This window comes from Paroedura picta, chromosome 5 (assembly GCF_049243985.1).
Source record: "Paroedura picta isolate Pp20150507F chromosome 5, Ppicta_v3.0, whole genome shotgun sequence".
In the NCBI taxonomy this organism is placed as follows: Eukaryota; Metazoa; Chordata; class Lepidosauria; order Squamata; family Gekkonidae; genus Paroedura; species Paroedura picta.
Window position 1 is genome coordinate 70,068,160 of NC_135373.1, and position 21,348 is coordinate 70,089,507.

Genomic DNA, 21,348 nt, shown 5'->3' on the forward strand with positions numbered 1-21,348 from the left:
TGTTCAATACTTAAACATTTCATCCACTATAGATTACATTTGCTTTAGTATACTGAAATGACCTCTTGTTATAGCACTTTATACAAAGCCTTTGTGTCAGACTGGCAGATGAATGGAATTCCATGACCCAAATCACTACCTTTGTCAAACCTGTTAGACTCAACAATAGCAACGAGAATTATTCCCACAGGTATAGCTCCCCCCCCCCCATAGTATCTTATTTATAGCAAGTATATATGGATATATGACTCCGGTCTCCACATGTTTATTTATTTAACTGACTAGCTGGTCAGTGATGGTATGCTCTTTTCAGCTGGTCTGAGTATGCTCCTTATCCTTTTGACCTAAGCTCTCTCTCCAAATATGTCTTATCCAGTTAAAGCAGTCACTTTATTTCATTGGGCTTTTGACTGATTAAATGGTGCTGCATTGGCACTGCTTTAGAATCTGATTGGTATGTTTCGTCTGGGTTTTTTACATAATTATAAACACGCTGGCAAAAAATTAATACAGAGGAAAGCAGGGAAAACAATGTACAATATAGGAGGGCCAATCAGGGTGGACCTGGACAGACAGGGCTCTGGACAGCCTCCTCCCAGAAGGCTGTTTCCCAAATATATAAGGGAGCGAAATAGTATTAAGGATTATTATGATTATAAATAATTTCAACTTGATGGACAAACAGGGCAAATTTCTGTAAATAATGAAATAAATTATGAATTAGATATGAAAAAGAAACATTTAAAATGTGCAGGCTGTTTCCCACTTGAACTTACTAAATGGTAGTTTGCATTACTATATGCCATGCCTCTGTTGTGCTGACATAGTTCTTTCCATTAGTGAAAAATTAGGGAGCAATCCTAGGGAAGTGTACTCAGTGGTAAGTTCCTTTTGGTTGTGGGCTTACATCCAGGAAACTGTTTTTATTATTGCAACCTGCATTAAGAGGCATCCTATTGAACACAGAAGTCTTATATAGTTCCCTTTTCAGGTTCCTTCTAGCTAAAACTATGGGCATCTCTGCACATTGAAAAAAATAGCATTATGCCAGTGCCATGATGTAATGCTATTAAATAATGTGCCTCTGGTCATTCCTTGCTCCTGGCCCCTTCCCTTTGCCGTCTTCTCATGCTTCTGGGAACTCTGTACTCCAGCTTGAAATTTATTTATTTATTTATTTATTTAGATTTCTTTGCAGCTCTGGGCAGTTTACACAGAACATTATAACTTACATGAAACATTATGCAGACTATAACATCAAAACAACTTTCAAAAAACATCAAAAGATTACAAAACCACAATTATAATATAATAACAATTAACAGTAACTTTGGGAGAGTCATGGGCAGGCGTCTGGGGGGACCAGCAGGTATTCTGAGTCGGTCAGCCTCAAGCCTGGTGGAAGAGCTCCCTCTTGCAGGCCCTGCGGAACAGTGGAAGTTCGGGCAGAAGAGAGGAACGTACTATACTTGTGAGACTCCTCTGCCTCTCAATCAACCCAGGCAGCCAGTCACCTTTCTCCCTGTTTTAAAGGGCCTGTGATGCAAACTTTTTTTTTATTTCTCCTTTTAGACACCTATGCACCTAATCATAGATGCATAGTGCTTTTTTAATGCCACCCCTTTTGGACTCATTAGCCTTGTAGCAATCTTGTTTCTGATTCTGGGGGTGAGGGACTTTAAAAAGGTATGCTTTGTATGTTAACTGGTGAGGAATATGTTTTTTTTTTTTGCTTTGCCTGGGCAATTTAACACATATTCCTTTCTCCAGGCAGTTGGCTTTAAAAAAAAAAAGAAAATCCCTGTCCCCAGTAGAAGGAAGAGGGAGGCAGGTGCGAGGCCAGGCACTGGAGGCAGATGCGAGGCCAGGCACTACTTCGGATCCACACATTTCCTTGGCATGCGGCTTGCTGGGTGCTCTCCTCTCGCTCGCGCCAGGTAGTTGGGGAATCCACTTTTCGGAATTCCCCAACTTTTACTTTAAAATGGAGGATGTAGCTACCAGTTTGCTGCTGGGACGCTGGATGATGGCGACATATGATGGCGACAAATATGGCATTTGCAAAAGGTAAGCCTTTCACTTTATTTTACAGGTGTGGAATGGCCCTATCTATCTCAGCCCTCCAATACTTTTTCAGATGAAAACAGATTAATGCTTATAACACCTCAATCCTTATACCAAGGACCTTTGGCGAATCCCCCTTACCCATGATACATTATGCTGAAGGCTCTACTCTGTCTGCTAGATTCAAATAGATAGCCATGCTAATCTTTGTCTAGCAGGACAAAGTTGGAGTCAAGTGGAATCTTTAGGGATTCCACAGAGTTGAATCCAAATAAATGATGCATAAACTTAGCTTGTTATTTCTGCAAGGTCTCTGTATCTGGTAAATATCTTCATTATGCTGTGTATTAAGCCATGCCCCACTCTTTGCATGTATGTGTGATCTTGTAATTTGCATTTAATTGTGTCTGATGAAGTGTACTGTGCACACAAAAGCTGGAATAAAACCTTTTTGGTCTTAAAGGTGCCATTGTTCTACTTTACCTGTGTATTTAATTTATTTATTTATTTATTAAATGCATTTATATCCCACCACTCCCACAAGGGCTCATGCCCGCTTCCAATAAAAAAACCCATACATTAAAAACCCCAATAAAATACATTAAAAAATTATAATCAACTGACCCATAGACTAGAAAAACTAAAAACTAAGACTAAACAACCAATCATTTGCCAGCAAAACCCCATACTAATCCTATTAAGACCTCAGGGTGGACGAAGGGGCTGATCTCTCCCTTTAATCTACTCTTAATAGTCCCAGAAAGGGGAGGGGAAGGGAGGGGGGGTCCAGATCTGCCTTTATGCGCCGGCCTCAACCATAGACCTGGTGGAAGAGCTCTGTCTTGCAGGGCTTGCGGAACGCTGGAAGCTCCTGCAGGGCCCGTAGCTCTTCCGGGGGTTCATCCCACCAGGTAGGGGCCAGGACCGAAAAGGCCCTGGCCCCAGTCGAAGCCAGGCATGCTTCCCTAGGGCAGGAAATGACCAACAGATTTGTCCCTGCAGAGCACAAGGCCCTGCTGGGGGCTTAGGGTGAACAGCAGTCTTTCATTCTGCAACAGGCTGTCCATTGATTTAAAAGTATAATGATCTTGAAAGTTTTTTTGGTTAAAGATTTATTTATTTATTATATTTATATACTGCCCTCGCCAAAGGCTCGGAGTGGTTCACATGAAACAGAAATTATACAGATAACTCAGTTTAGCAATAATACAGTGATAATGGCAAACAACATAATAGAACAATAGAATAATATGGAGAACATTAAATTAACACATACTGATAGCCCAGTGGTTTGGGTGGAACAGCACTGGGTATAATAGGAGGGAGGCTCAGGGGGAGAGCCCATGGGAAGTGGTAGTCGACCTCAACCAAATGCCTGACAGAGAAGCTCCCTTTTGCAGGCCCTGTGAAACTATTCAAGTTCCGTTAGGGCCCTTGATGTCTGGGAGCTCGTTCCACCAGGTGGGGGCCAGAATGCTCTGGCCCTGGTTGAGGTCAATCGAGCTTCCCTGTTATCATTGATACTTTAGAATCCTAGGATTGCACTGTGTATGTGCACAGTAAATTAAAATGATAACTGGCAATTCACACTAAAAAATTAGTGATTTCCAAAGGCAAACATAGGGACTGAATGGGATAGTTATTTACCAAAGACAGCAGGGGATAGAAAATAAGGACTGTAATCGCAAAATTGAACAGTGCTTGTCTTTTATGTTTCCATGGGCTAGAAGGTTTCCATGGGCTAGAATTTTTCCTAATGAAAGCTGACTCCATTTCTCCATGTAACTCTGATGTGGCAGAAAGACTACAATGCTGAGAATGGAAAAATCAACTACGTAAAACCTCAGATCAATAATTTTGGTCATTCTTGAACACTGAATTCCCAGCATCATGCAAACAAAAATGGATTTCTAGTAAAAATGAACTTCCTCATTCTAGAAAGAGGAAAGCAGGATCCCAAGGAAGCACTCCTAAACATGTCTATTCATAAATCACTCCAATTTGGTTTAATGGGGTTTACTCTCATGAAAGATTTCTTAGGACTGTACTTCAAATTACTTCTGTGCCTAATTATCACCTGCTTTCTTAAAAACAACAAGTGACACTGAATTAGATTATCAATCCACAAAACAATGCATTTAAATAATGGGAAAGTTCAACCTTTTAGCTATGATTTAATTCCTCTTACAATATACAAAAGAGACTTAATCCATATTAATCCCTATTAAGTGGTTTTGATGTTCCCTTGGGGAAATTTTGAACTATTTTGTATGCAATAATTTCATGGTATGTGATTTACCATAACACAGGACCAGTTCAATTGTGAAAGTGGTGTGTCATTTCTTTTAATGAAAAAGAATAGCTACCCTCAAGACAAGCACATAATATTTACAGTATCGTAATTAAGTCTGACTTTTTTCCCCACTGTAGTTGAGAGATTTTCAAAAGTTGAATGAGTAAAGAGGAGGCCCAAGAATAAGAATAGTATCCAGTAGTCTTCTCTGAGATTCTTGTGTATAATGAAAATGCAAGTTCAGATAAGCTTATTGTTTACAGTTACGGTCTGTTTTGAGACAACTTCACAACTAATATTATATTTAATCATATCCAAGCAATTTTAAAAGAACCTTTACAAGAAATGGGCTCAGACCAGGAAAAAATGGTTTGGTTCAGGTTTGGCAGCCCATGGACTGAACCCCAAATTGAAATGACCCAGGAGGCTTATTAACAAACAAAAACAGTTTGTTAGGTTGCAAGAAGCAAGTAAAACAGCTGAGTGGTGGAGAGCAGCTCGTTCTTTGCTGCAAAAAACAGCCAGAAAAATACAAGCCAGCAGAAAGGAGAAGGATCTTCTCTCCCACCTTTCCGCTTTCTGTGGTGAGCCCTGACGAGGAAGGGAGGTCTTCCTCCCCTTCTTTTCTGCTAGTCACCAGGAGCTATCACTAGTAGAAAGGAGGTAGGGAAGATCCCCCCAGGAAGAGAGATCTTCCTCCCCTTCCTTTCTGCTTCCCATGGGGAACTACCATCAGCAGAAGGGCAGGAGGAAAAATCTGAGATTTTCCTTCCTTCCTGCTGGCCATAGAGAACAGCTGCAAGCAGAAAGAATCTCAGATCTGCCCTCTTCCCTTTCTGTTCACTGTGGGAGCTGCCGCTAGCAAATAGAATAAATGGAATATCACAGATCTTGCCCTACTTTCCATTCTGCTGGATGTGAGAAGCTACCACCAACAGAAAAGATCGCCCAGGAAGGAAGATGATGATGATGATTAATAATAATTGGATTTATTTCCCGCCACTCCTCGTAGGCTCGTGGTGGGTCACAACCCCATTCCTATCCCCATTAAAATACCCCATTAAAATACCCTAAAAGACGTAAAAAACAATCCTAACATGGCGGAAGCTCTCATTATTCCCAATCCTGCTATCAGAGCGGCAGGGAGGGTGGGGAGGAGGTCTTACTAGGTCCGGGGGAGGAATGCTGACACTCATTCGCTGACCCCGGCCTCAACCAAAAACCTGGCGGAAGAGCTCCGTCTTGCAGGCCCTGCGGAAAGCTGCTAAATCCTGCAGGGCCCGCAGCTCACCCGGGAGCTCATTCCACCAGGTAGGGGCCAGGACCGAAAAGGCCCTGGTGCTGGTCGAGGCCAGGCGCGCTTCTCTAGGGCCAGGAATGATCAGGAGATTCTCCCCCGCTGAGCGTAAAGCCCTGCGCGGGATATAGGGCGGTAGGTGGTCCCTCAGGTATATGGGTCCCAACCCACGTATAACCTTAAAGGTCAAAACCAGAACCTTGAACCTGATCCGGGCAGCAATTGGCAACCAATGCAGCTGCCTCAGCACAGGCTGGATATGGGCCCTCCAAGGTGTACCAGTGAGGACCCCCTCAAAGCTGCGTTTTGCACTAGCTGGAGTTTCTGGATCAGAGACAAGGGTAGGCCGGCGTAGAGCGAGTTACAGAAATCTATTTTGGAGGTGACTGTCACATGGATCACTGTAGCCAAGTGGTCAGGGGACAGGTAGGGCGCTAGTAGTCGAGCCTGGTGAAGATAGAAAAATGCCTGACCCGCTACTCTCTTGACCTGAGCCTCCATAGTCAGGGAGGTATCGATGGTCACCACCAAATTCCTGGCCTGTTTCTCTTGAAGACCAGAAAACAGAGGTAAACCCTTGCTTTCTGCTCTTCTCAAATGTCATGAGCTACTACAAATTGTGTCCAAAATTTTTGTTAGTTCATCCCAGTCCTTCTGTTCATTAACATTGGTTTGCAAACCCCAAGCAAGTCAAAATCTGTGACATACTGTAGTTTTGCCCAGGTCAATGGGTTTTGCCCAACCCCAACCCCTACAAAAATATATTTTAAGCTCTAAATCCTTTATAATTTCTATATCTGCAAACCCCAGGTTTGCAAGAAAATATGATTTTTTAACACAGGGCTTAAAAGAGACCCCACAACAGTATCAGCTATATAAACAGAACCTTGTGTGGTGTTTTGGATTGCCACAGCAACTCAAAATGATGTCCAATAGTGATGACAAAAACAGAAAGAAATTAGTTTGGGCAGGGAGCCAGAGCCAATCGAGTACATGAGAAGAAAACACCATGGGAGCTGCAGGGAGGTGATGTAGAAGCAGGAATGGGGAGGGTGGGAGGAAAAATCAGGCAGACAGACAAAAAGAGGAGGGAAAGAATGAGCACATGGATGAGGCAGAACCGGTTCAAAGGAGAGGATAAGAGAAAAAGCGGGGTATAAAATTCTATTTGTTATTATCTGTTCATTTTCTTTATTATAAACATTTTTATTTCAATGGAATACAGATGCTTTACATGTGAACAGACAGGTTCCTATCACAAGGATCTCCTTCATCATGTCTAATTTAATTAAATTAAACTATAGGGCAGTTAATTAGGGCTTGCCCTTAATTCACTAAAACAGGTTTCCTGCCTTTTGTCCCAAAGGTGAATAATAAAGCTAGAAGAAAAATTTTGTTGGGAAACAAAGTAGGAAGGTTCACACACACCCCCAAATCAGGCGTTCTCACAGTTGCTTTTAATGAACATTACAGATATCTCAGATCATCATCTTTGATCTCTTGCGTCTCGTCAGGCTTGCCCTAAGACTTTCTCTTTCTCATGTGTACTACACACAAATTAGTATGGCATGAGGGCACTTCCTGGCATCCAGCAGGAGAAGCTTACGTAATATTTCCTTCTATTTCCCTCTCCCGATCTGAATTGCTGCCTGCCTGTCTGCCAATCTGCACAAGCAAAGTAGCTGCTTCTGTTTATCCACCCTTCTTGGAGGGGAGGCAAGTACACCATTCACGTCACCTCTTCCCACAATCTGTTGTGCTATCTGCCAATATTCAAACAGTTGCAAAGGAAATATTTCCTGATGTTCTTAACAGAAATATGAGGAAGAAGGGATTCACAAGCAAAAAATCAAATCATTCCTCATGCCAGTGAGCCAGCAACATCCTTAGTATAAATCAACCCTTTGGAAAAACAGAACTATCACCACTGTCCTCTTTGGTGGCAAACTCTGTGTGTATTTCTGCTGATAAACTTCCATCTGAGTTCCTGAGCTGCTGAGTAACTTTGTCTTTACATCTCTCACAAATGATCTATGTATAGGAATGGGCATAACCTCTAAGAAGGCAGTTTGGTTCAGGGCAGCTCCTGAACCAAACAGATCCATAAGGATCCCACCAGAACCTAGCTGGTCCAGCGATTGCAGCTCCTCCTTTCTTTCAGACATGATGAGCTACTGATGGGGAAAAATGGGGTGAGGACTGCCTTGGAAGGGACTTCCATTCCTCCTGTCTCCCAGCTGTAGTTGGCCTGGGCCAGGAGAAAGGGAGGAAAGCCCAAGGAGGGTTAAAGGGCTACCAAACATTTAACCCATCAGTTTCACTTCCCCAACATTGAAGGGCAGAAGTTAAACCAAGAGCTTAAATACCTAGCAGCCATGTAACTGGTTGGTTTTGCTTCACCCTTTGAAGGGAGGGAGCAAAACTGAGAGCTTCAATATCTTGTTGCCATTTAAACAGCTTGGTAGGCAACTGTCAGGTTTAGGTGGCAACCATTTAACCCATCCATTTCACTTCTACCTGTTTTGAATGAAAGGGATGAAACTGACAGGTTTAAAAGGTCATAACCACAGTCAGATGTTGAGTTTAAATGGCTGGCAGCCATTTAACCTTTCAATTTCATTTCCTACCCCCTGAAAAGGATGGGGGGGTGCAAAACCAAAAGGGTTGAATGGCTGCCAATGAGTCATTTAAATCTGACAACTGACCGTTCTGCTGTATGGTTTAAATGGCTGATCCTGAACAGACAAACTAAACCACTCACAAGTCTGGTAAATTTTCAGGGAAGGCACCTTCTCCAAACACTGGATCACAAACTCTGAACCATCCCAGGTTTGGGCCAGATTTCAGTTCATGAGCCAGTTAATGCTCACATACACACACTTCAGAACCTATCCAAATACATGATGTACTATATGTCCTGTTTAATGAAAGCGAAAATGGGCAAGTTGAAGGTCCTGTGATTGGGGAGAAAGGGGCCAGACCAGGAAGTATGTCTTTCCAGCCTGGCCAGGGTGCAATTTAAGATCATACCTGAAGCCAGGAATCTGGGGGTGATTCTTGATGCCACTCTATCAGTTGGAGGTGCAGGGCAACAGAATAGCCCACATGGTGTTTTTCCATCTATGCCAGGTGAAGCTACTGGTGCCTTATCTGTCCTCTGAAAATCTAGCCACAGTGATCCATACAATAGTCAACTCTAGGCTTAACTTCTGTAACTTGTTCTATGTTGGCCTCTTATCCTTGACCTGGCAATTGCAGCTAGTACAGAAATCAGCTGCTAGGGTCATTATGGGCATCTTGGAGGGCCCATATCCACCCGCATTGGTTGCCAGTTGATTCTCAGATCAAGTTTAAGATTTTGGTATTGACCTTCAAGGCCATTCATGGTCTGTGCCCCAGATGCCCAAGGGACTGCCTATTGCCTTATACCCCCATAGGGCCCTTCATTCTGCGAGTACAAACCTGTTGGTGGTCCCCAACCCAAGGGGAGTGTGCCTGGCCTCAACCAGATCGAGGGCCTTTTCAGCCCTGGCCCTGACCTGGTGGAATGAACTCCCAGAAGAGCTAAGGGCACTGTAGGAGCTTTTGCAGTTCCCACAGGGCCTGTAAGACAGAGGTCTTCTGCCAGGTATTTGGTTGAGGACAAAACAATTAAGATCTATGGGCACTTCCTTGTCTCAGCTGGGACAACTAGCTGACCCCCAAACATATTTTTTACCCCTCAGGCACCGGATGGATATAAGGGGTGCTTGTGCTATGGGAAGTAGGTAGGGGTGGGCTCGAATGCTACTGGGTGTTTTAAGGGAGTGGGATCTTTTATGTATTTTTATTGTGGGGTATTAAGTACTGCAACCTGCCTTGAGCCAGCAAATAACTGGAAGTGGCAGGTAATAAACTGAAAATAAATAAATAATTTTGTAAAAAAAACCTGAAAATAAATAAATAATTTTGTAAAAAAAATAATAAATTACAAGAGGATTTCCAGGCTTCTTTATGCTAAACAAGAAGTGAACTTTTTCTCCAGTGGAAAAGTTGGCTGAATCCAAGGCTTTGTCTTGCTTGGCAATCTATTTGACCAATCCCGTGATGAGACAAAATTTCAGAGCTTCATTAAAGAACAAACCAAATGTGATTCAGGATCTCCATGATTAGATAAATTGATGCTTTTGTTTACTTTAATAGAGGTATAGGAAACTCCAAATTTGATCAGAGTGGTAAACACAAGCATTTACAGCACTGTTTTCCCAACTGTATAATTTTGACCCCAAAGGAGCTATTAGCTCAATTTTTCATCTACAGAGCTATAGCAGTTTGTATCTGTCAATCATACCTTTATCCCACCCTTCTTTCTAGGAACTGAATTCTCCTCCTGCATTTCATCCACACCCCTGCTGTGTACAGGATTTATCCAAGCATGGAATGACTGGCTCCAAGTTCACCAAATGTGTTTTGTGGCAACTTAGAATTTAAACTTCGAACTCCCAAGTCATACTTTGCTACTACCACAAAATGTGGCCCACTGGGAAAGTCCACAGGCACCTAAGGAGAACACACAATTCACATGTGACTGTTATACAGAACTTGTACTCCAATGTGTAAAGAGGACCACATAAGGGAAAGATTTAAACACCCAGTTCTGTTACTGTTATCAAATGCTGTGCCTCTTGCACTTTCTTACAGCCCAACACACCCACACACAAAGTTGTCTATTCCAAAAACTTGACTCTTTAGCATCACATTTAAACATACTGGGGCATGACAGTCCTTTGTCTTCTGTCCTTTAAATGACCTCAGGACAGCAATTCCAAAAGCTCTTTTATTATTTTGTGTAATCACTTCCTAATAGACCAATTGATGGATTTACTATTCATACACCATTTTCATAAATGGTCTAAACCTTCACATGCAGAATTATATAGTTCCTGTTTTAAGTACTCACATCCTTTACATGATTACATATAATTTTGTAAAAATACAAACACAGCAGACTCATGTTTAATCAACACAACCATGTTTTTAGTACACAGGGAGTAATATTTATAGAAGAATAATTAAAAAGAGAATTGAGCAGGCATGTTGATTCCATCCACCTAGGAACAAGCAGCAGAGCAAAACTTTAATGAAAGCTGCTTTTCATTTTTTCTTAAATTCAAGGTAATGGACAACACGTCTTAAGACTCCTCTTCACAAGACTCTTGTGATATTTACAATTTATGCACTTTACGCTGACATAGCAGAGGGAATGCTTTTTTGCTGCTGTTTGTTATGTATACCATATGGAGATACAAAATATGTTTTCAGATTATTGTAGCAAAGTGATTTATAGCACTTACAGGAATATACAAGAAACAACGACACTTCACTTACCAAGTCTAAAAAAAATGAAGTGAAATTAATATTGCTTTCAGAAAGATATTGAGAGGACTGAAGGATCACACTACTATGGGGTAAATGTGCAAGCAGGCTAGTGATAATAGGCTTAAATAGCACTGGAACAGAAATGTCCAGGGCCCTGTACAGATAATGTATTGGTGTACAGGGTCAATGTGTGTGGAGGGGGAAAGGGAGAGAAAGCACTAGTACTGTACTCATGCACATTTAAGCACACCAGCCGCACTCTTCCCAATGCATGTTTACCAAACACCTACAAATGGAGGATGTGTTCCCATGGTTGGGAATAATGAGCGATCCTCACTCCATGCATGTTGGCCCTGTACAGCATTATGATGTGTTTACAGGGCTCAAGTGACTGTACTATCCATCATAACTAGCAGCTGCTAATATCAGACAGAGGCTTTTGACCAAGTGGACTGTAAATAAAAAGCATATAGCAATAGAAGGGCATGTGCTCCTTTACAGAATTAGCTGGCATTGTTTGTCTTTGTTCACATAAACATAGCTGATTACAGTTATGACAAATAACACTGTTTAGAGAACCATGATCATTTATGTTATATACTAACAAAGCTGAATGAACTGATGAAACCAAATCATGACAAAACTTAAAAGAAGAGTTTCTCTTGCTGACCTGAATGGCCCAGGTTAGCACAGTCTCATTAGATCTCAGAAACTAAGGAAGGTCAGCCTGGGTGAGTACTTGAGTAGTCTCCCACCAAGGAAGTTTAGGGCCTCTAACAGAGGCAGGCAATGGCAAACCACTTAATCCCTTGCTTGAAGGGCAAAGAATGGGAGCAGGAACAAAGCAAGTTTTCTTCTTGCCTTGTAACTTCTGAAATAGGAACCTATCCTTGGCTTCAGTGGAACAAATCCAGAAAAAATCAAACTACCAGTTTCCAGAATGAGCAATTATCTATGATGCTTGACATGACCATTGCTGCAAAGCATAGCACCGGTGTTCTCAACTTTACCGCTGAGAAACCCCTGAAACATTCTGTTTCAGAGTGTGATCTAATTTTTTCTTTCATGCTTTCATGTAGAAACAAGCTTTTACTGACTAGCCACTAGGCTGGATCCTCTCACACACACTGTGTTCTACCCACACCAGCCTCACCTTTCCCAAGAGTCAGATTAAATGGTACAAAGTCTGCTCATTACCAGAGAAAAGCTTAACTAGCATGCATTTTATATTCTCCCAGAGGCAGCAGTAAACCACTCTGCCACACTACCAAGCAGAGCTTCTGCCACTCTACCAGGCACAGCTACCCTAAACTGTCTGCTCTTCAACTTAGGCAAACCCAAACTATCACTACACTCTCCTTGACAGCAAGGCAGATCTGGGCCCTTTCTGCACACATTGGTTAATGCATTTTCAAAGCACCTTAGGAGCAGATTTTCCCTTTCTGCATGGGAAAATCCATCTGCAAAAGCACATTGAAAGTGCATTATCCTATATGTGTGGAATGAGCCCTAAACTCCCCCTGTGCTTCTCTCCAACATTACATTACTGCTCTGAAAGGTGACTGGATGCTGGAGCAGCAATCCCATAGCCTCAGCTGGATAACTGTTTCTCCCTTCAAGGAGAGGGCAGATTCCTGTCTATCACAGATATACATGCTTGGAATGAAATGTGCATCAGCAGTCCAATCCTAGATTTTGGGCTTGCATGAGCAGCCTTATAGGTGTATAGCCCCTATTCAAGTGTTCCTCCCATATACAAATATCTGGTAGACTTGGAGGGAGGATGTATATATGATCGGTGAAGTGGTAAGATAGTATTGTCCTCCTGCCCTGCATAAGGAGAATGGATCAACAAAATATCATTAAAACACAGTATGATCTGATATTAAAGATTTTGCTTCCCTGAAGTCCAATACTGGTACAATACATAACACAGCCATAGGTTTACTGAAAATTAGAACAAATCTTACCCCTAAATATAGTAGTATTCCATAGAACATAAATCTCCAGAAGAAACATCTTTTAAGAGCGCTGATGAGTCTGGGTCTTTTCTTTGAAGCCAACTCTCTGTCCCATTCTCTGGGAAGAAAAAAAAAAGACCAGTGTGACCGAATACAAAGTTCTGGCACTTTGGCATAGTTCAGTTCACTCAAAGATATCCAAGGAGATATAGCTAAGGTGACTAATGAAATAAAGGCCTTGCAAAGACCCCAGATATCTGAGTCTCAATGACTTGATAGCTCAATAAAAGTTCAAGTGTAGTTCAGCTGCATATTTGGCAGATTTAAATACCTAGCCGTATATCACTCTGCAGGGAGTTAATTCATTTAAAAGGTCACGCTGTATGTTTTAAAGAAACCTGCCGTACTTCTTAAGACCAATACACAAATAATAGACAAATAAAGGTTTTGGAGCGCCTCCAGTCCTCAGCAAGAATAAAACAAAGATCAGCTATTCTGAACAATTCTATTTTGTGACTCTTTCAATGTGCTGAATACACCATGTCAGCTACTGTTGAACACAGTTTTTGATAGTGTGATTTGAGAACCCAGGGGGAAATGTCAACCTAAAATTAACATATGCACATAAGTTTTTTAAAAATCAAATTGCTCTTTTAACATTTTAATAAAACTTCCCTTGCATTAACTTGATATAATTAAATAGTATATGAAATAAGTGGCTCCAAGCTGCAAACTTCATATGCAGTGAAGTTGACACAAATATTTCTGAAATCAATCCTATGCAAAATTACTTAGGAGGAACCCAGTGAAGAAAGAGATATTTACTTCATAGTAATAGCAGAGAGGATTTGGCTGCAAGTTTCTTTAAAAACTAATATTCTCAAATGAAGAACAAGGATTGGCATCCATCCTGTATTAAAATATTTATTTTACCCATTAAACTGAAAAACGGTCTTTGTTTTACAAAATATGGTATAATGCTAATACATACCTTTCTAATTTTTCTGAAAGATTATCTGCTGAATCTGCGGCAGGGATCTGATAAATGTCTGACAGTTCCAGGCGTTGTCTATAACCCTTTCTCAAAATAGGCTTTGTCCACCTAATAAATAATAATGATGTTTTTCAAATTAATGTTGACATGAATTTGGGCAGTACATAAAGAATGATAAATCCCAAAAGATGCTAAAGGTCTATGAAACAATTTCTAATTTATTTTCATTGAACATCTTAAAACAACACCACAACAAAATCTTCGCCAACAACTTCATTAGCCTTCTCCCAAAAGCTCCCCTTGCACATCCTCTAAAAAGCCAGGAATGTAAGTCCCCTTTGCACTCCTTGCAACAGCAAGCAATTAGTTATGTCTGTGACAGAACAAAGTGATCTAACAGAAGGTTCAGCAAGGAGAAGGTTATCCAAATAGCAAGTCAGTAACTGCCACATAGGAGTAGTTTTGGAAGTAACATGTAAGAAGCCATGGGAGTTTTAAAACATCATGGGCATATCTAACATGATTCTTGGAGCCAAAAAGTAGGTAACATGGGCTTATATTACTAAAAGAACCCTGTCTTGGATGGCCCAGACTAGCCCAATCTCATCTTCTCTTGGAAATTAAGCAGGGTCGACTCTGGCTAGTATTTGGATGGGAGATCCAAATAATACCAGGGTTATATCGTAGAGGCAGCCAGTGGCAAACACCTCTGAATGTCTCTTGCCCTGAGACTCCAATGGAGCTATCATAAGTCAGCAGTGACTAGACAACACATTTCCCCAACATAACTAAAAGAACAATTAATATGGGTTGTAAATCTTACTTTTCATATATGATATGGTGTGTATAAAAATATATAAATGATATCAGTGGAAGTTTATTTAAAACATTTTATGCTGCCTTTCAACTCAAATATGGTCTCCAAGGCAGTATATATTTATATACACACACAATACTTCACTAAAAGTCACATGAACAACAGATTTCTGAGACATTAACTTATGGCTATGATCCAGAGAGATGAATCACTTAGGAATGCCGAAGATCTTGGGCATGCATAAAACCTGCCCCCTCCCCCCAAATAATGGACTATTTGTCATATCATAAATAGCATTAGAAAGTTATCTCAGTTTCAAACGTGACTGAGTATGTGGCATGGAATAAAAGGATGCTATTCAACAAATAGAAGACCAAAGCACACATGGCTTAGCATAGCTAAGTAGCCCAGTTCTCTCAAATTAGGCCTAAACAAAAGACCAGTTATATTAGAAGAGGAAGAAGAGTTGGTTCTTATATGCCGCTTTTCTCTACCCAAAGGTGTGAAAGCAGTTTACAATTCCCTTCCTTTCCTTTCCTCTCCCCACAACAGACACCCTGTGAGGTAGGTGAGGCTGAGAGAGCCCTGATATCACTGCTTGGTCAGAACAGCTTTATCAGCACCGTGGTGAGCCTAAGGTTACCCAGCTGGCTGCATGTGGAAGAGCAAGGAATCATACCCAGCTCACTGGATTAGAAGCCACCACTCCTAACCACAACATCAAGCCGGCTGTTGGGCACACAGCACAATCACACACCCTGAGACATTGTACAGAACACCAGAAAAGAACTGTGTTAAGTTTTGAATTCCACTTTTTCTTCTGGAAAATTACCTGGGACTGGATTTGTAGAGGAAACAAAATTGCATTGTGATTTCTCAAAACTAAATCTGAAACCATCTTATCCTTTTCTACCTTAATATAGCTTTTTTTCCCCTGACACACATGAGATATACTCTCAGCACAGAATTATATAATAGCGAAGAGTGGTGACACTAGGCATATATCATAGAAGGTAGTCTCCAAAAAATCTAAAATTTACATATATTGGTTGGAGCCATAATTTACAGACCCCATTCAACCACTCAGCTACACTTTATAATGAGTTTTGTATAAATATTTTATATAGAGTGTATTGTCACAGTTCTGACCACTGAGGAAGACCCAGTAGGGTCGAAACGCATTTGGTCTTATGTGCTGTGAGTTCTGTATAATTTGTATGTAGTTTAATTATGTTTTTAATTGTGCACTATAATAAATAATTAACGTTTTTACATTATTTTATTGTACAGCTCAACTTCTAAGTTCCCACCTGTTAAAGTTGGGTTGTGTTACTTTTTTGGTTTTGGTTGGTCACCAGACTAGAACACATGTTTTTACTCATGCTTTTAATTAGGGATTTTGTCTTCTCAGATTTTTAATATTCTGATTCTGCTTTATGGATTGTTTTTATGCTAATTATATCCAATGGTTTATGCTTTAATGGCTTGTGGTTTTTCACAGTAAGTGGGGGAACGCACTAGTGTAGAAAGGGTGTAAGACTGAAGTGGCAGCATTGAAATATTTTCAATAAATAAAGATGATTAACTTCTCTCCAAAACACCACACATACCTATGTCTTCTGGAATATTTTTGTTAAAAGGCAGTGATTATATACAGCAAGTTATTCTAATTCACCTTCCTTTACACTTAGAGCATTCCAAAATGTTTTTTTTTTCGAGTTCCTGGGCTGTCACTTAAAAATGATGGTTTAGTTCATAGAAAGGATAAAGAATCTGGTACCTGTTGACACTGCACATCCTTACACAAACAGTGCTAATCCCATGTCCTTCAGAAATGGAAACACTTGTCAATGTATTTCAGGTAAGAAACTATTGCATACCCACAGAATTTGTGACTCATAAAATGACCAGTTATTTATGTAACTGGTGCAAGAAGATGAAATATTTAACTTTAATCTTAATGCCGGATCTGTAGCTAGTTAATTCTGATCACTGTTCACTGGAAATTATATGGCTAATATTCTAAAAGTAATATAAATATCCATGCCTATTTCATACTATGTATGTTTGGGCACAACCACTCTTCCATGCATTGTTACTTACTATATTTCTGTTTGTCACTAGAACATAACAGGCCATGCTAGTTTGAAAATGAAACCATAATGAATAATGTGACTCCTAGTAAGGCATTTCAGAGCCTCTTGTGGCGCAGAGTGGTAATGCAGCAGACATGCAGCCTGAAGCTCTGCCCATGAGGCTGGGAGTTCAATCCCAGCAGCCGGCTCAAGGTTGACTCAGCCTTCCATCCTCCCGAGGTTGGTAAAATGAGTACCCAGCTTGCTGGGGGGTAAATGGTAATGACTGGGGAAAGCACTGGCAAACCACCCCATATTGAGTCTGCCATGAAAACGCTGGAGGGCGTCACCCCAAGGGTCAGACATGACCCGATGCTTGCACAGGGGATACCTTTACCTTTACTTTTTAGTAAGGCATTTCATCTAGTGTGTGAATCCCAAAGGATGTTTCTGAAACCACTCCAAACTGTTTGTTTTTTTGTTTGTTTATTATTTCGATTTATATACCACCGCATTTTCTAGGAACCCACAGCGGTTCACAGAATAAAACATTAAAATACAATAAAACACCATAAAACCCTAATTTACAATAAAATAAGCAAGTGGTAAAATAAGTATCCTACCTCGTTCAGACGGTTCAGATGGATAAGATGGAGGCCAAGTCTTCTTCCACTAGGAGTGAGTGAGAGCTGGTCTAATAGGCTCTATTAAACTATGATAGACTTTGGGAAGGGGTCCTTGATGGAGACACAGAGGTTTTACCCTGACCTCAACCAAATGCCTTGTGGAAGAGCTCGGTCTTACAGGCCCTGCGGAAAGCTGACAATTTCGAAAGGGCCCTCAGTTCTTCTGGGAGCTCATTCCACCAGGTCGAGGCCAAGCGAACATCCCGGGGGCCTGGGACAACCAGTAAATTCATACCCACAAAGCAGAGGGCCCTGTAGGGGGCATAAGCAACCAAGCAGTCCCGCAGGTAAGTAGGACCCAGGCCGCATATGGCCTTAAAGGTTAATACCAAAACCTTGGACTTGACCGGGAAACAGACGTGTTGTTTAAGCAGCTTATTTTATTTTTATTTATTTATTTAATTTATATTCTGCTACCCACAGCAAGCTGTCTCATGGCAGGTCACAGTATTAAAACCCACATGAAACATAAAAACACAGTATTCAATTAAAACCTTCTAACAATACAACAAAACTCGGTGGTAAAAAAAACCCAACTCAGCCGTCTCCCCAAACAGAATGACTGCTTCGTTGCATGCCAGAAGGTTCACATTTGCCAGCAGCCACTATTACTATGGTCTACAGGTAAAGTGGCAGTATCTTCTAGTGGAGCCCCAATGATCTTCCATGCCCCCAGCCTCAACTATAAACCTGCTTTCCAGTGATACATGCCCAGATCTAACCTGCAACCTCCACATTGAAGTGTTTCTTTCCTGCACTATCCCAATAGTATTTGTTCACTAATCTGCACAGGAATAGCTACAAATATGTTGCTAGGCCCTACTCATTACTATACTAAACCGAATTTAATTAAAGAGACACAGGTTTTCCCCCAAACCAATCATGATTAATATAAGGATGCATAGATGTCTGGTGAGGGGCAACTGCTTACATCCAAAACAATATTCTCTGTAAAAATCATTCAGTGGAAATATTAAGGAAGGATAAAACCAGCCAGGACTTCAAGAGAATACTGTGACATATATATGATAATAAAATGCTGAACACCAAGAGGGAACAATGGATCACATCACATCTTTGACATTCAATTTACTTGACAAACTTGCAGCATTGAATCTGAGTAAACTCTGTAGTTATAATCGGATAGTTAAGTAAGAATTCTTGCTTCCTTCCAAGAGTTCTAGCACATGTGCATCAGTAAAGGGCAGCCAGCTGTGTACAATGCAATTAGTGATGGATAGTTTCTGAACAGATGTCTTAAGGTAGTGGTTCTGATGGATGTGACCTTTCCCTTTTTCTGGCCAATATGCAATTTTCTCAGTTGGAGTTAAGTATAGAGTAATAATATAATCTATAATATAAGGATAATAAGGATCAAAATAGGCATAATAGAGATAATGGATCTCCATCAGTCTGCTAAAGGTAAATTACACAGGCACACAACTGCAATTTGAATTGGGACTGCATGAGAAAAAGGAATGTAATCCTTCAACCCCTGCTCAGTTTCACTAATCAAAACTGGGCTCCCTGAGTTATTATTAGCAGTTTTAAGGGTGTGGGGGGGGAGCATGTCCTTTTAAAATCTCACATTTTCCCCATGTTCTACTTTAAAAGCTATTTGTGAGGATTACTGAAGATGTTTTGAGGATTACTGAGACTCCAGACATCTAGGAAAAGCACTCTACACATTTCAAGTGTTATAAGCAAGTTCCAGTGCTGCACCCCTTTTGATGTCCTTTGACATGTGAGGTTTGGACTTCAGAATATGAATCAGATGGGGGAGAGAGTTATAGAGGAAGTTTAATATAAAAATATGACTCAAGACACAATAAAATCATGTAAAAGGAAGAGTCGTTGGTGCACCCTGAGTGTTTGCAATTTGTTGATGTTGTCAGCCATTCAGTCGTGTCTGAATCTTGGTGATCTCATGGCACAGCTGTTGCCACGGTCCCCAATCGTAAGTGTAATATGATGATGTAAATCAGTCAGAAAATTGACATACACGTGGGTTAGGGTGCTGGATAGTATACTCTGGTGGCACTGAACAAAACCACCCTCTAACTTCCTTCACGGTAAGAATTATACATTTCAATGGTGTACTTCCTAATTTCAGGCTCTCAGCTTTGAGAAAAAACATATGGGAATGGGAAATTCATGGTCCTTAATACATTAAAGATGAATAGGGCTATTACCTGACATTTAAAAGAAAATGTTCAGAGCGGAACCTCAGTGCTGTCTTGCTCCTGTCCAGAGGATGTTTTTATGGATGTTTTTATGGACACATACCCAGAAAACTCTTCAGAAAGCAAGGCTGTCATATAGGTAAAAGAAGGAAAACAGGTTCCTCCTCTTCTTTTCATTGCTTGGTAACAAAATACACTTCATAAGAATGATAGAAGGCTCATGTACATGGGATATTGTCTTAACTTTTATTTTCTTTGTTTTATAGCTACGTTTTTTTCTTAAAACATTTCCTCCCTCCTTTTACACTGTCTGAAAGAATCTCATCTCAGAGCTGCTTGGTTCAAGTTTCCTCAACTTCCATTGTACATACGCAAATAGATGGAAGGTTTATGGCTTTAGGTCTGTCTGTAGGTTTCTATCTTATTACTTTTGCAGTTGCAATTCTTTCATCTCAGCGAGAACAATTTGCTCTTCCCTTTTTCTTTTTATGATACTGGGTGCTAAAAAGCAACTGAGAAGACTGTGTGCTCTCAGAGGAAGGCCAGAGAGGCCATGCCCTAAAGAAAACAGACGAAATACCACAAACAAGAGAGAGTGAATTCAATTTGGACATTTTCCCTTAAGCTACTGAAATATGTGCATACTGAAGGGGAAATAATAGAAGATCTCTGTTAAGGAAACTTGTGCCATCATCCTCTGAAGAGACCACAAATAGGCTGAGAGAATTTAGTTTGAATAGTCTCTAACCAATATTTCCTTAAACTGCCCATAGACCTATGTAACCTGAATGAAAGACTAAAGAGATTCATGTCAGGAGCTCATGCATCAGCTTCCAAAGAAAGCATCAACTACCAGAGGGAACTCAGCTGAAGTAAACCATCTTTCACCCCCAATGGGCTACTGAAAGACCTGTAGGCCCTGAGGAGACTGTAAGAGAAAAGCCCAAGGGTGCTCATCCAATAGTTCCTAAGAAGAACACTTGTAGCATGAAACAAATTCTACATTGTTGTATTGGTTTATTAGTTATCAATCACTAGGCAGAGCTTTAAAAAACAGCATAAATAGCTGTTAGAAGGACTGTACTAAAAAATAAGAATACTGAAATAGAGTGGTAACATAGCCAGTCTTCTCGATTTACCCTTTTTTAGGATGATCATGTGCCTAGTACAGAAATAGGTATGACAAGAACGTTATTGTGTACCATCTCGATTGTGGAACATGATCCTGGGCAAGTGCTGAAAATACTTTGTAGGAAATGTCCCATGCTGGTAACTCATAAAAATGCTAAGTAATTCCAATTTATTTGTATTTTAAAGCAAATTCTCTAATTTGAGTTGTAAGTTATGGGTTAAATCAGTGGTTCTCAACCTTCCTGATGCCATGACCATTTAATACAGTTCCTCATGTTGTGCTGTCCCCAATCATAACATTATGCAAGTGTTCTTTCACAGAAATTAAACTGGAATTGACCAATGGTGTGAAGATCCATTGTTCATGATTGTATATAAATTGTTTTTTTCCTGTGGTTTCTCAGTTCAGCTCTGCCTCCTCTCCCACCATGCTGATCTTGCTCTTTTCCATTGCTCCAGACAGATGAATGCTCTATCTTGATCTACCCC

General features: G+C 40.7%; 1 protein-coding gene across 1 annotated transcript in view; it reads right to left on the bottom strand.

The window, feature by feature from the left end:
- The window catches only part of CFTR (CF transmembrane conductance regulator), a 106,681-nt gene that overhangs the window by 72,106 nt on the left and 13,227 nt on the right, over positions 1–21,348 (bottom strand). The window contains exons 2-3 of the mRNA XM_077338429.1: positions 13,965–14,075; positions 12,983–13,091 (exon numbers count right to left, since the gene is read on the bottom strand). Of these exons, the coding sequence (XP_077194544.1) occupies positions 12,983–13,091; positions 13,965–14,075 (220 nt within the window). The remainder of the gene's footprint in view (positions 1–12,982; positions 13,092–13,964; positions 14,076–21,348) is intronic.